The 15,492-nt window shown below is 38.2% G+C and overlaps 1 protein-coding gene across 2 annotated transcripts in view; it reads right to left on the bottom strand.

Annotated features, from left to right (window-relative positions):
- LOC128502469 (multidrug resistance-associated protein 1-like) overlaps positions 1–15,492 on the bottom strand; it is a 28,279-nt gene extending 12,787 nt beyond the window's left edge. For both annotated transcript variants that reach the window (XM_053472314.1, XM_053472313.1), the window contains exons 1-14: positions 15,458–15,492; positions 14,177–14,456; positions 11,106–11,282; positions 9,867–9,992; positions 8,903–9,040; positions 8,554–8,679; positions 8,023–8,084; positions 7,397–7,528; positions 6,535–6,756; positions 5,823–6,000; positions 4,961–5,122; positions 1,736–1,828; positions 991–1,194; positions 428–574 (exon numbers count right to left, since the gene is read on the bottom strand). In XM_053472314.1, the coding sequence (XP_053328289.1) occupies positions 428–574; positions 991–1,194; positions 1,736–1,828; positions 4,961–5,122; positions 5,823–6,000; positions 6,535–6,756; positions 7,397–7,528; positions 8,023–8,084; positions 8,554–8,679; positions 8,903–9,040; positions 9,867–9,992; positions 11,106–11,282; positions 14,177–14,218 (1,809 nt within the window). In that variant the 5' untranslated portion in view covers positions 14,219–14,456; positions 15,458–15,492. The remainder of the gene's footprint in view (positions 1–427; positions 575–990; positions 1,195–1,735; positions 1,829–4,960; positions 5,123–5,822; positions 6,001–6,534; positions 6,757–7,396; positions 7,529–8,022; positions 8,085–8,553; positions 8,680–8,902; positions 9,041–9,866; positions 9,993–11,105; positions 11,283–14,176; positions 14,457–15,457) is intronic.

The following is a 15,492-nucleotide window of genomic DNA, read 5'->3' as shown; positions in this document are numbered from 1 at the left end:
GAAAAGTGCATGCTTCCAACACTGTTTGGGGAAGGTTCTTTCCTGTTCCGCCATGATTGTGCCTCTGTTCACAAAGTAAGGTCCATAAAGACATGTCGCTTATCATAATACTATTAAACACCTTCAGGATAGCGCACCTTTGGAACGCCGATTGTGATCCGGGCCTTCTCGTTAGACATCAGTGCCTGACCTAAAAAATGTTCCTTTGGTTGAATGACCACAACTTCCCACAGACACACTGATCAAAAGCCTTCCCAGAAGAGTGGAGGCTGTTACAGCTGCAAATGGGTTTTATGCCCATAGTTTTGGAATGGGATGTCCAACCAGCTTGTATAAGTGTGGAGCGCAGTTACACACACACAGTATATACACACACACGCACACATTACATACATACATATATACACACAGAAATAAGTTTAATTACCTGTACTAATAAGGTGATGGCTTGTGGAAACATACGCAGGGGAATCCTTAATATGTTAAGTAACATAATGGAGACAAAGGCTTTCTGTGCATCAAGAACATTATGATCGTCAACTGACAGGAATACTCCAAACATGGTTAAGGAAACCTTTTTAGGCAAATATGGACAAAAGAAACCGTATTAAATACTGGCTTTTCATTTTTGTGTAGTTTGGGTCAAAGGATAGGGAGAGCTAGTTTCAATGTAAAACATTTAAAGATTTTGAGATTCTGTTTATTTTAAACCATTAGATCTATTACACAACAGATTTGAGACAAAAATCCTCCTTTAAGACCATGTAATTAAAAGTTCCAGTTCGGGTGTTACTTCCAAATAATAAATATATCGAGGATTGTGGCCTCACAAAATATCTTCTTTTCTAATACTTGAACTCAATAATATAAAATCAACATTTCTATATCCCTACATTTAAGATAAATTTTTCATTCTATAATCTATATATCTATAAAAGTAAAATCAGTTCTATATTGCGTCGTGTTACTACACATTCTACTCAAAATTACCCAGATAGGAGAGGCCACAAATAAAGCAAGTGCTCCAGAAAACATCAGAGCGCCAATCTTCACAGCCTTCATCTCCTTCAGCCGGAAATCATTCACTTTCCTCATGAATGCGTTCTCCCACGCGTACAGTTTAAGGACCTTAATGCCCTGTAGGATCTCTGAAATTAGCTTTATTCGACTGTCCTTTTGTTTCATTTGTTCCTCCTTTAGAATACAAAAAAACAGACTTTACTTTAATGAATAGCTCTCACTCCAGGGAGCGGCAGCGGTAGGCAAGATGGTCTGCGGGGTGAAATATCCAAGCCGTAGCGGGCACTAGTCTCATGCAGCCGCATGTGGCCCATGTCACACTCACCTGCAATTTAAGGAAACAATGACATTTTACCCAAAATAATGTGCTACAGTAGGAGTTTGAAGCTCTGGGTTGCATTCCTACATTCATGATAAGGATGGAAAATATTTCATGCAGCGTTGGGCCTTACTACTTTGATTAAGCCCACCTAGGGTGGTATTAGAGTGACCCGGGTCTTATGGGGGCTAGAGGTCCAAAAAATGGAAAGCATGACCTCCAGCTCTAAACAATGCAAAAAGTCAAAAGCACAGAATATGTTTTATCACCTGAACTCTAACAGAGAGTTTATTATTATGTTTTTATATATTTTTAATATATGAATGGAGATATTTGAAGATATACCAATTCTACTTGGATAGTGAAAACCTCGGATATATTGTTAAACTTGTTTACCTGCATTTTCTTTACCATCACACCAAACGCAGTCATGAATGGAAGGTTCAAAATAAACACTGCAACACCCGCAAACACTGCAACACCCAACGTCTGGAAAGAGAGAAACAAATAAACTAGGTTTTTTTTCTTTTTAATTTTACATTTTGGCAAAAATAAAAAATATACCTTTTCCCTAAAATGACAAGCAAATTAATTAAAGGTACTATGTCTGTAACCACACAGGTTTTTTCTCTCAATACATCTCTATCCGTCAAAGCGGAAGCCAAACTTCTAGATACTGTACTCACCTCTAATAGTTCAGCGGCTCGCAAACCAGTCGCCACGGACAACACACCCACAGTCCCTGATTTAGGCATTACCCATACATATTGTGATAGGCATTTCCATAAGCCCTACTTAATGACATCTCACATTTCATTAATCTGGGAAACAGTCTCATAACTGGTGGCCAACACTCATTAGAACATTTAGATAAGACCTAGTGCCCTAACTACTAATGCCGATAGCGGATTTCACAATATACTTTATGCTTTAAATTAGGTAGGTTGGTTATGGGATGTAAAGTGCTTTTATCAACGGGTTCAGTCTGGTATATTTAAGGACATTTTTCCTCCGCACGGCACAGGTTATCAGAAATTGAGATGCTCCCAAATGGGCAGCACCACTAGGACAAACTGAGAAGATTAGTATGCTTTTGGTCTAAGATCTTTTACATATATATATATATATATATATATATATATATATATATATATATATATATAGCAGTACCCATGGTCCTTGAGGACTGTATGACAGCACTCCCGGGTTTATGGATACCCACTTCACATTTTACAGCGGACATTGCATGAATCCCATTTCTGTTCCTCTGTTAGAGTAATGGTTATTCATCGAGCCCAATGCAGACTGGTGAGGGGAGCGATGGTCAAGGAACGCTAAAAACAAAAATGCCCTCAGTGCCACCCTGCACCTCTAACAACATTATTAAAAAAAAATACAAAAATAAAAATACACAGGGCTAGCCTTGGGGAGGAAAAGCGGCCTGGCACTTTAAGGCCAGCGGCTGCTAAATTGCAAATGAAGGACCAGCCAGATCTGCTGCTCGAGTGGCAGCAAAGGTATGTTTTGCATTCGGCCACTGGGCACGTGCCTGGTTTGCCAGATGGCCTGAAATATACCTAAATATACATTTTGACAAGCTTCAATGCTATTGTCTCTACCAGTCCTATAGACCTCCACACATCTACACCCGTTTAACCTGTTTGTTTAACCTGATTACCCGGAGGATCAACTGAAGGGGAGAGGAGGCTATCGTAGGCGCAAACCCTACATCTCGTAGAGACCGTCATCAGGGGTCTGACTGTAAAGATGAGTGGAGCTGCCATCCATTTTAATACATATGTAACAATGCCCATCTGCCTCCTACGGTGGCTAACTGGCACCTTAATATTTGTGTGTTGCTGTTAGGTTAATCTTACATTATAGGCTCAAAGGGTGAGGACAGTAATTAAATAATTTTTTTGTAAACTAACCCAAGCCCTTTTAATTATTCATTTTTATGCTGGGCTGGATCTCTATTTTAATTAGTTTTTTTAACAGTGCATTTATACTGGCATATTGCCCCCTGGCATCATATTCTGGCAAGGCATCAGATTTCGATCACCTGGATGTATATGAGAAATGAGTGGGGATTAAAATAAATTTGATCTTCCATACATAAAATATAGGAGTTTATGGGTTTTCTCCATTTCATACTATTTCAAACAGTTTTCTTTTAAATAATTAAAAAAAAAAAAAAACCTAGGAATGCTGTCTGACTTGTTTATCATGTTCCAAGATAACCGGTATCTGGGGATTTCAATGTTTACGGAATCTGTAAAGATTCAAAACACCTAGATTTCGACCTCAAGGTTGTCTGTTTTCAAAAAAGTCCTTCTGAGTTTTATCCAAAGCATTAAGGAGAAATTAAATAAAATAGTACATTAGCATGAATGGATCTGTACAGGTAGTCCCCACAAAAATGTGTTTTAAAACGGAAACGATGTGGATGAAGTCTGTTTTCATAAAGAAGCAGATTATATAAAAGTTATTGGCCAAAGATCTGATAGAGATTCCTTTTAAAACTGACCATACCATATATAAACTACTAAATTCAACGTATAAAACCCAATAAAGGATAATTCTACTGTTTTACATCACATTATTATCACTAATCTGTACATTTTATTGAGTACGTCCATAATAATCATGCCTGGGGACTCTCAGGGGTTTTGCTCCAATCTCGGGGTGAAGGGTCGGATTCTCAGGGTCTCACAGTCTAGAACCGATGCCTTCATATTCTACACCATTTATAAAAGACTCCCAATTGGTAATTTTAGTACCATTATCTTATGGTTTACACCCTGCTTGAATGCAGGTACCTAATTAAGTCCAAAGAATGGTATGTCGCGGTTTCTATGAGGACAAGAACTAGAGCCATTTGATGAACACATTTGGCAAATCACTACACAGAAATTTCACAATGGCTTATTAAAGGGTTTATATTTCTAGAGTCTCAGGATCAGCTCATTGGGAAAGGTTTTATTGTTATAACTTTTTAAACTAACCAAAAAACAGCGATATAATATAAGCCTAGTTCAGCAATGATGTGACTTGAGATCAGGTCTAACACGGGGACAACGTTAAATCAATGGTAAGCCAATGACCATTGGAACAGAAGATTTTTCAGATGCGTTAGGAACAAAAGAGCTTTGTTCTTTCACGAGTAACCACTTAAACATACCTTCAGAATCTGCCAAGCCTTTACATAACCTCATATTAAGTTAAAGAACATTATTCACACATTTGTCCTCAGCTCATTGCAATAAATCTCAATTAAACTATCTCCATTAAAGAGAAGGCATTAATTAGAGGGGAGGAAAATGCAAACACTATCAAAGGGAACAGTATTGGTTGAAACATTCTCGTACACAATAATTGTCAGTGTTCTAGTTGTTTGTAGTTGTAGGCACCACAGCATTTATTTTACGAGGTTAGTATATTTTCGGAGAAATATTTGTGATCGATATGGTCTTATTATATTTACTTGCGGGTCAGCGCTATATGGGGTACAACAGTTCAGTGTTTGTCAATTTTTCTGTACCTTAACTGATTTCATGGAGCCTTCGCAAGCAACACAACAAATTAATAAATATCTATATAAAAGATCTGTATTGTCATTACCTGCCACAGAAAGTACATTGCCACGATGACTGTGAGCGGAGCAGACCACAAATAATTTAAACAAGTGGCCAGGTCCATAAGCTTCTGTATGTCTGAAGAAATCAGGTTAACAATTTCACCAGCAGAACAGTTCTTCCTTCCCGCGCTGGAAATCACTAAAGCCTGCAAGGAGACATGTACTGTTAGAAAAATGCTTATGTTATCATAAATATTATTGCTGACAAAGACAGTAGAAATGTCTAGTCTATGATGTATCACGAGTTGCGCCAACATATCTACTAAGAGGCGTAACCTGCTTAAAAAGTAACCAATCAGAATGATGCATGCTATTAGAAGCAGATAAGAAGTATAAGAAGTTATATAAACCATGTAATCCAAATACGTAATTAGACAACGCTTCGACTTTTGTGTGTTGTGTGCCTTGTCTCGATTATGCGCATAATCTAAATAAAGGAAAAAACTTTTTCTGAGGAGAATTCAACCATTAATTCAACCAACATGTACCAAGTCATGAGTGATAACGGACATGCCCTAAAATATTTCCACCAGTGTGTGTACTTTAATCACATTGTATTCCCCAAAAGAAACCAAAACACAATTTTTCCCTGATTGTGCTCAAAAGACAGGCTCCACACTATGTAAGAGTGTTAGTGAGTGTGTGTGTGTGTGTGTGTGTTAGAATGTTAGTACAAGTAAGTATGTTTGTTGGCTTTACTGACCCCCCTAGCCTGAAGCTGCCAGCCCTCCCCTGATTTATATATATTAAGGATAGTAAAGGCCAGTGTAAATGCATACAATACGTTGTGTTTTAAAGAAGGGAATAGAAACCTGTGCAGTCCGTCCCAGAATGTTTATACTTTACCTTTTTATACACGCTGCCCACGATGGCCGACCGGAGTCTCATGCCAACGGTATAGCAAAAATAGTCATGTTGATGAAGAAAAAGGGATTGGCAACAAGGGCAAACCAGGAGAAAGACGGCAACCAAAAACCCTTGCCAAGCCGGGGCTGAGGGATTCTTCAATCGATCCAGCAGCAAGCTGTTAAAAGTAATAATAATTTGTTCTGTATCTTCCATATATTGTAAATGTATAATACACATCCACTATGAGTGTAATAAGGAAACACTGGAAATATTATACATGGTATTTATAACTATTAATATGAATGGAAATTTACGAATAACACTTTTTAAATAAAATCTGTAAAAAAATCCATGCTTTCTTTTTTCTAAATATATATTGCCATTGGGTATAAGTGAAATATGAGTGACGGGAATATGTGTTTTAACCACATTGCAGAAATACTAGAGGGTCTATCTGGAATTCTTGTATGATGTAGCAGAGTACGGATGCCGCTACTCTCTACCATCCACCCTCCACCCCTACCTACACTTTGATCCTCTGATCTCTCTACCATCGTTTGACATTTTTAAGAAACATCCTGAGGTAAACGTACATGCGGAATAATGTTATAGCTCAATCTACAATCCTGCTTATTTCTCATCCACGAGAGGATGTGGAAGCGGCCCCAGATTCAAAGCAATAGAAACAGGCTAAGAGCATTATTCATACCTCATGAGCTGAGGACTTATGAACATGAAGGCTATGAACAAAGCCATGAGCAGTGTGCTCAGCAGATAGCTCAGCCCAAAGGTTTTAAAGATTATCTTTAATAGCGAGCTTGGGGTCATCTGCATGCTTGGACTCTTTAGGAGAACCTCGTTTTCCGCTTGAGATATGCGATCATGATGGTCCAGAGGTAATGAAGAAGGGAATGACGTCATCACCTCCAACCTGCCAATATATTGAATAAAACATTTAATTTTGATACGGTCGTTAAAGTTGGATACCTGCCTCTAAAAAGCTCCCACCCTTTGGTTTATAAAATTAATTTCCATTTCCAGAACGGATGTACAATTAAAAGGAAAACCCATCCCATTCTCAATGACATTTCTAAAACGAGTATGTATCTAGTTAAACTAGTCTAAAACATAATTGTGTCCGATAACCAAATAAAACAGTAAATCCCAGCACCAGGCCAGAGAACCAACTCAAGCCTTGCATATCTTGCAACAGCTAGCCCAATGCTATCTCCAGAGGTTCTCAGGGCCTGGTTACTTGTTAGGCGGCTTCAGAGGCTGCTTACAGCTAGGGCTACATGGAGGGCAACAAGTAATCCCAGAAGGCATTAGGTCTACACCAGCACTGCCTACATATGAAGATGTATTCTGAGCTGTCAGGTCATGCGCAAAACCACTAGGGATGGTTTGTGCCAGAGGAGACCTTACGTTCCCTCCACAAGAGCACAAGAAACGAAGCCTCCTTTCCTAGAATATAAACCAGGAATGTGGGACCACGGAGAGCACTACATTGATAAAGAATAAAAATGGTAATATTTTGAATACAAAATAAAAAAAAAAAAAACTAAACTTACGGTTTTGCTTTGTGCCATTCGCTCTGTATAGCCTTTGAAAAAGTATCCAGAATTTCTTCAGCTGTGTCGCACTTCCTCAGAGACCAGATGTCTTCACCTTTTAGCGGCTGCTTGTAACCTCTAAACATTATTCTATAAAAAAAAAAAAAAATAAAAAAAAAAAATGAATAAGCATAATATCCTTAAAAAAAAACAAAACAAAAACTTTTTTGAAGAACAGTCAAGGTCATTTGTTTATGTTATGTAACTTTTTTATGTGCTGTCCCCATGTGAACCACTATGCAGAGATGCAAAGCCTCTGCTTTGAAGACAATGGGGCTGTGGCTAGTTTGGCCAGCATCCATGCTCATGGCAGAGACGGCATGCAGGTACACGAGGTTAAATAAAAACAATTACTCATTACCGAAACGTCATATAGTGCTGTATATTTTTAACAGTTTAGTCATGTGCTAAAATTACTTAAATGAGATCGTATTCAAGGACAAAAACCATCTGAAAAATCACTTTTTTCCACTTTTTATTTTTAAAGTTATTCTGATTGATGCTTACAGTTTTGAGATCCACAATGATATATCCAAAGCATTTATGTAATTGTTAAAAAATTGTATTAAACAAATATCACCTACTCTGTGAACCAGCTGAACGTAACTTGAGACAGGAAAGAGGCATTTAACACGGGGCACGGATTCTAGAAGAGAAAGAAAGGATATTCCTCTATTATTATATATCTGGACTGCCTGTGGTGACCTTTAGAACAAATTCAGGCAAATACAGACTATGAGATCACATGACCTATGGGTTGGTCTTTAAAATTGGTCTTGAAAACAGAAACAGGGTAGAGTTGGGAAAAAGCTGAGAGCTACTTAATTCAGGAAACATTTGTTGGATTAACTATATGTTTCTACCTCTAGGGTAAGCAGCTCAGTAGAGGCGTAAATTGCAGCAGATCAGATAAAATTAGATGAATTAGATGAATTAATTTAATCACATCCATACATTAAGTCTCCATACCGCCAAGACAAACTATAAAGAACATTCTCGGATATCGAGGTTTAGAGGCAGTTATGTCAGCTCCAATTGCTAACTACTAGGTAGGATATTTCCAGGTCTCGAGGGGCACAAAATGGCCAGGATTTAGTGTTACATTCGGAACATACCTGCTCTTTCTTAATATTGGAGAAAAATGGAGGCTTATCATTGAAAATGCAAAGTATGCATTGGACCAACACCAATATAAAATACAGCACAAAAAGGGTTAAGCGTACTCTGTCAATCCCCGCAGCCTACAAAAAAAATAAAATTAAAAAAGTTAGAATCATCATGGAGAAGAACAGCCATTTTCACCTAGCTCTAGCGGTACCCTTTAACATGATTTGTATGATATGCTTGAAGGGTGGTTAATACTTTTAATCTGCTAACTAGTGGAGTTTGCAGAAGCCAATTTCAATGGCTTGTGTACCGAGAAAAATAATCCTTGCGTTAGGAATATTGAACATTTCCACTTACCTCTGAAAGGGCCGTGGAGATTTTATTTCTTAACTGTATGACGGCACACAATAATGTCAATATCCAGAAAAACAGCAGGAGGGCAGACGAGCGGACACCTTTCATTCTTTCGTATTGGATCAGACAAGTGGTAACAAGCTGTGGGACATCACATAAAAGAAATATATATATGTGGAATCACAAAATAAATGATGATAATTTTTATTATTGACCATAAAATGTATCACAGTGTCCTCTCTATTTTGGGAAAGGGCTGGGTAATGTAAAAAGAAATACACTAATAACTACCCAGATAAGTTAGGCAATATGTATAGGCAGCTGAACTGGCAAGGGCAGAGCTAACCTCAATTAACTGACGCTTATCCGATTAAATGAATAATTATATATTATTATATCGCTCAATTATTCACTGGGTGGAAGGCAGGGCAATCCAGTGGCATATTCTAGGAACATGCCATAAAATGTCACGTATGCTCTTCGCACTTGGTCACTGTTTTGGAAAAGTTAAAGTGTGGTTGTATATAACACACATGCACAAAATATAATATGTTTCTAAATGGTTCCTACAAGTTTGGGTCCATATTACACCTTGGTTTTAAATGTGAGTGAAATCAGGACTCCTCTCCTCTGGTTACTGTTTATTTAGATTTGGAAAGTCTGTGTTAGTGGTGAGCGAGTCCGCAGCGACAACAGGGGCCGAAACAGGACCCAGGGGCTCCTCACTGAGTTGTATCTCAAAGTATGCAAGAACCCAAAGCAGGAGCGGTTTTAGGTGATTTGGTTCTGGCTCAGGTTCCACCCCACATCATCTTGGTATATATCGAATTATCTACGAGATCCGGGTCTCTTAATGTACAACTGGTACTAGAGAGACCTTTCAGTCTGGAGTGACACCTACAAGGTACATAAAGACAGCATGCATTAAAATGTTAACTAAACAATATGCAGAAACCTATAGGATTACCATAGCAGATCCAAGTATCAGTGGACTGATGAGGAGAACCGGGGGTTCCGGGATGTTGTGAGTCACATTCCAAATGGTGTAGAAAAGCTCCACGTAGCAAATTAACACCAGCAAAGCAGACAGACACTGCAATAACAAGCATGTGATATATTCAATCGACAAACCATACAAAGTAATGCAGGAGTCAGCAGCTCCCCCGGATCCCTGGTGTCTGGTAGATAGGGCAAGAGGGAGCTCCTGATGCACATAATATCTCCTTTTCTCCCTATGATAGGCGCGGATGTTGGACATCTGTCTGTCTTAGTGAAACGTCCCCTCTGCCAGGGTTTTCCCGTTAAGGAAACAGAGACAGGTAACTTTAAGCTCTACACATAAGCGTCTGACTTAAAGGGTAAGGGGTATGGAAAAATAAAAGGTACTTCTTTGCCCTGTCCAGCATCATGGTGAAGCGATCGTTTGACTCCTGATTTGCACACATGATATGGTATTTTCTAGATGCGTGTCAAAATATATGTGTTTCGTAAAAAAAAAAAAACGAAGAGGAAGAGGTGTGTAAAGCAGGGTCCATTTGGGAAAACACAAGCACAGGAAAAGCTTTTATAGAATATCCCAGTGAACAAAGGGAGAAAAAAAAATTAATTCCTGGAATTTGACTTTGCAGCTTCCGGTTAAGCATCTGCGTTTACAGAAATTAAAGGGTGTGTCGTATTTAAAAACACACGATCCCACATGTTAATTAAGGTTATCCATAGTGGATTCATATCGCTCACATCGCCCCAGCACCTAAAAAAGCACCTAACTTTTAGCGTGCGGCCTATAATCGGCTGCGGCCTATAATCGAGCCAATACGGTAATTAGGGTTTTTTCAGTTCTTGCATCAGGAAAAATGGGCAGACTAGATGAGTGGTTCTGAAATCAAAGTCTATGTTTTTTTTTTGTTGTTGTTTTTTTTTTTTTTTTTACAATAAAACATTTTTTTTTAAAAAAGTCATAATTTAGTATTTGCTAACATTTTGTTGGTTATCATGTCGCAACAGTTAGTTAATGTTTTGTCTAAAAGAAGTAGCTTAATGTCCCTCAGTTAACTTTTGCCCTTTTATGTTCGTTTTAAATTGTTTTTTTTTTTATTTTGATTATATTTTTGGGAGTAAGCAACTTTTAAACTATTAACCAACATCATGAAATACAGTTAAGATCAAAATCTCTAAAGAGTGAACTAGTATTCACCAGAACACTTACTGTTTTTGCTTTATTGAGCCGTGACATGCGAATGTAACCTTGTTCATGGTGGCGGAGGTAGAGAACATAGAACGGCAAACATGCAAAAAGATAAATACAAGGTATCCAGAAGAGCACAGAGTTGTGAAAACACCGAGAGAAATCCGGATTATCCGTGTGCCAAGTTTGATTCACATCCTGCCAAAAGAAAATACATACATTATAAAAGCAAACCTTATTTAAATATTTCTCTGACAAAAAAAAATTATCAGAAAATATAAAACACAAAAAGGTCAAAATATAAGCAGCGATAAATATTATTATAGGGACCAAAATCCCTCTGCATCCTTTTTCTCCCCAAATCTTCCCAGGGGAAGTTGCCATTTGAATATTCTGGACAGCTACCAGAACCTTTTATTGTGTATTTTTTATTTGCAGTTGAATATACAGTGTCTTCGTTAACAAGGATTTATGGAACATTTACACCATGACCTGATCCTTTCCATTTTCCCATTATGTGAACTCTATTCCGTGTAGCCCCCTTTTGATGGCTTTATGTTGTATCGGAAATATCTTCTCCTTCCCCGACAAATGATGGCCGCCCTTCTCTCGATGTCCCTCTTTTCAGGAGCCCAGAATGTTTGGCATGAGTATCACACGGTCCTGCAGCCATGAAAAGCCCCAACAGTGTATATTTAAACAGCAACAAACTGTGCTTATAAAATAAGGAGCATAGACATGGAGCGGGGATCCACAACAATTTAAAATGCTTTACTTTGCTGTTCAGCTTCACATTTTAATTATACTCTCTAGTAAGATGGGCAAACAAACCTTAGGAGATCTGTCTTTTTATTATTTCCTCTGAAGATTCAATCACATAATAATAACAGAAACATTAAAGCAGCATTTTTCAGCATCTGTGGCAACAGCCTATCAGTGTCTGCATTTGTGTCACATGCTAATTTAGCTGCTCCCAGCAAAAGTTAAGAATAAGCTTTTTTATTTATAAAATAATTATTATTTAGAAGGGTCTGGGCATTTGACAGTATTAAAGTCAGCACAATTGGTAGAACAGCACCTTTAAGTGGCGTCCTAAAATAATTAAGAGGATGGAGAACGGGAGATCTGGTCACCCTATTATACTAGTGCTACTTAATCATTTTAGGTTTAAGGAATGTAACGCATGGAGCAAACTGCAAAAGGCGAGAAATAATCGAATAGCATATATTTCCCAAAAGAGAACTCTGCTCGGATGAAAAGAATAGTTAGTTACAATGGCTGCGCTCTCAGGGGGGACGCAAATCACCACGCGGTTTCCTGAATTTACGGTAACAGCATTTACCAGAAACACTAGAAAAACATTTGTAATTAAACTTATTTCCTTAAAGGGAAACTGCACCCAAAAAGTATAACAATTTTAAGAACTTCATAACCTTTCCGGTCATAACCGACGATGTGTTATTTGTGTAACAAATGGGTTCAAGAGCATCTCGCACTTTTCTGGATATGTGCAAAATGCTATTTTGGTACAGAACGGTAAAAGTAGCACAATTAGAACATTAATTGCACGATCACAACCACTTTTTAATACATTTGCTCTCTTTATGCAGAATTGGCCTTGAGAACATCCTTTTGCTTTATGTTTTAATGTTTTTAAATACTGTAATAGACGTGAAGATAATTATAGTTAGGGGTTATGGAAAACCACATCGTGTAAGCATTTTTATACATTCTAGAATAATTATTTAGATGCCACCTGTGGTCTTCCTCCTGAAATAAATTATCTGACCCCATTCAAGTTGGACGCCATCAGTAGGATAAGCATTGGGTAAGGTGACCAGACCACCTAATAAGAGGCAAACGAAATTACAGATGTCATTCACACCATTAGTTAAAAAAACAAAACACTATACTTATTAATTACTTATTTCTCTTTACTTAATCCATCATTCTTGTGAATTAATGATTATATATACGAGAACAAACACTTCCAAGGACTGACTAGTCATCCCTTTAACATGAGATGCTTCACTCTTGCCCCATGGAACAGGTAATAAGGGCGCAGAATCACATTTATTTACATATGTCATTGTTTTTTTCTCTAATCCCTTCTTTGGAATCTTTGTGGCAGATCCGGTTTTGACCCATGCATAGAGTCGTAAAGAACAGCAGTGTAACAGGAGATTCTCTATTAACCTTTGTGCTCGCTATAATCCTGTTGTGCAGCTGGCATAAAGAATTTAAACAATCCATAAAATATTTTAATCCTATGTTGAACGCGCAGGTTACTGTTTGAGAAGAAAGTGAGAGAACAAAAAAAAAAATATATCACTATTTTCATCTCTTTGCAGTAGCCGTTTCATCTCTTTGCAGTAGCCGTTGAATATAGTAGTAAAGTCACTTTTCATTTAAAAGTATTTGTTTTTATCAATGGGCATTGGACCCAATGATGTCATCATCGTGCATCAGGGCTCATCACGCATTGTTCACAACAATGATTTCCATGGTATATTGTTCACTATTATATAATCTGTCAGCTCTTTAAATAATAAGTTCAGGAATTCGTTGTGACACCAAAAGAACAACTCGTTTGCTCTGTTATGGCCTTTGAAGAGCAGAAGTACCGTATATCTTAAATGTAAATACTTTCCATTTCCTAGCACTGAGCCTTTAAGTCCCAGATGTAGTAGAAATCTAGCACCTAGGCCAACTAGGCAGCAGATCCCAGGGGTCAAGGCAAAAGAATAGGCCCAGAGGTGGGGAAAAGGACTCCTTCAGAACAGACGAGGTGACACCTAAATAGTTTTTAGTTGAATTTACCCTTAAATGTATTTAAAGATACTGATGGCACCATAAACATATGTCCACATTTTAAAGCTAAAAGCAGTTTTCCCACCAATCATACAGCTCATTGGTTAGGCGGGTGCACTAACCTCTGTATACTAAACCCAGGATAAAGTCCCTGGGCTATGTAGCATTGTACATGGAAGATAAACTTACTGAATACAGTAAGAAATCAAAGATGTGAAAACGAAACACAATGACACCCAGAAGACAAATTAAGAACAAGAACAAGCAAATCAAGGACGTACCCAAAACTTCTCCGATTCCTCAAGCTTGCAAAGCCACTTCATGTTGGATGGATGCAGTCGTACAGACGCTGCATGAGCGTAACCTCTGTTAATGGCTCCGAGTAACGTTACGTACGATTCCCCGGGAAGCAGGAGATCTACGGATTAAGATGTTGTTCTCTTGAGAAACCGACCAGAGTTTTGAAGACTTTCTATTCAAGAGTTAAATGGCATCCCACGGTCTTCCTCTTATTGTTCAAAACCATTTGCAGAGTTTCCTTCTAAAAGCAGCAGCACTGCCCTACGAGACAACCACAAATTACATCAAAGACACGCTAGAAAGACACGCCTGTAAAGTATTTATGGAATTTTAAAGAGACATTTTCAGTGATATAAAAAAATTCCTGTCTTGTTTTATTGACATCTGATTGCGGTCATTTAACCAGAATCTTTGTAAACGTACCTAAAAGCCTTACCAGAACTGCCACGAAATGCTCATGTGCTCTCCGCACTTAACCCCAGTTTTGGCTACCTGAAGCAGCCAATCACGGCGAAGAAAGCACCCGCTGAGCGCTTAGAGGTCTCTTTAGCCACCCTGGGACTCTCGTGCGAGCCAGCTGGCGGTGAATATGTAGGAAAGGGATAAGATGCGTAAAGATGAGTTTTGGTGAGATTGTTAAGAAAAAAAATTGTTGAGGTGCATTAAAGTAGACGACTTAAGTGTCTCTTTAAAAAGTACAGCCAATTACATTTGATACCATACCTACCAAGTGTCCCAGTCTAAGGCATCCAAATATCTCGGTTCATTTTTTGCAATGTGATTTTTTTTCAGCTCCACCAACTTCGCTTTATATGGACTGGAGAAGCATATCGTGCGCACAAAATTTTGGCTCTGGGAAAAATTTTGCACAACAGAAATTTTCTGCGCGCACCACCCAAGAAAAATTAGAGGGAACATTGGTGCAGGGTAATTTTAAAAAAAGTTTAGAAAATTCTGCACTGTCCGCCAGGGTAATTAGTTAAAAAAATGAGGATGATGATGATGATGATGATAATGATATGTGGCCAGGCTCTGAGAGCGTAAGAGAACATATGTTATTTATCGGCCACTGGCTTTAAAGTGCCGATTCCAGTGTCCACACGTACGTCATTTTAATTGTCTGTCTAACCCTGTCTGTGAGCGCTATTAAACGGACGGTTTACTGTCCCAGACAGACCCACTGAGGAAGAATGTGTATTAAAGCAGTCTGTAAGTACTTTAGAATGCATTCTTCCAAAATAGAGTAAAGAAAAAGTACTTACACGAAGTAAGCAGCTGCCCTCCTCCTCTGTGGTCT

The sequence above is a fragment of the Spea bombifrons genome, chromosome 7 (genome assembly GCF_027358695.1).
Source record: "Spea bombifrons isolate aSpeBom1 chromosome 7, aSpeBom1.2.pri, whole genome shotgun sequence".
NCBI classification, from domain to species: Eukaryota; Metazoa; Chordata; class Amphibia; order Anura; family Pelobatidae; genus Spea; species Spea bombifrons.
Note: the sequence above shows the minus strand (reverse complement) of the source record. Positions and strands in the feature narration are given on the sequence as shown.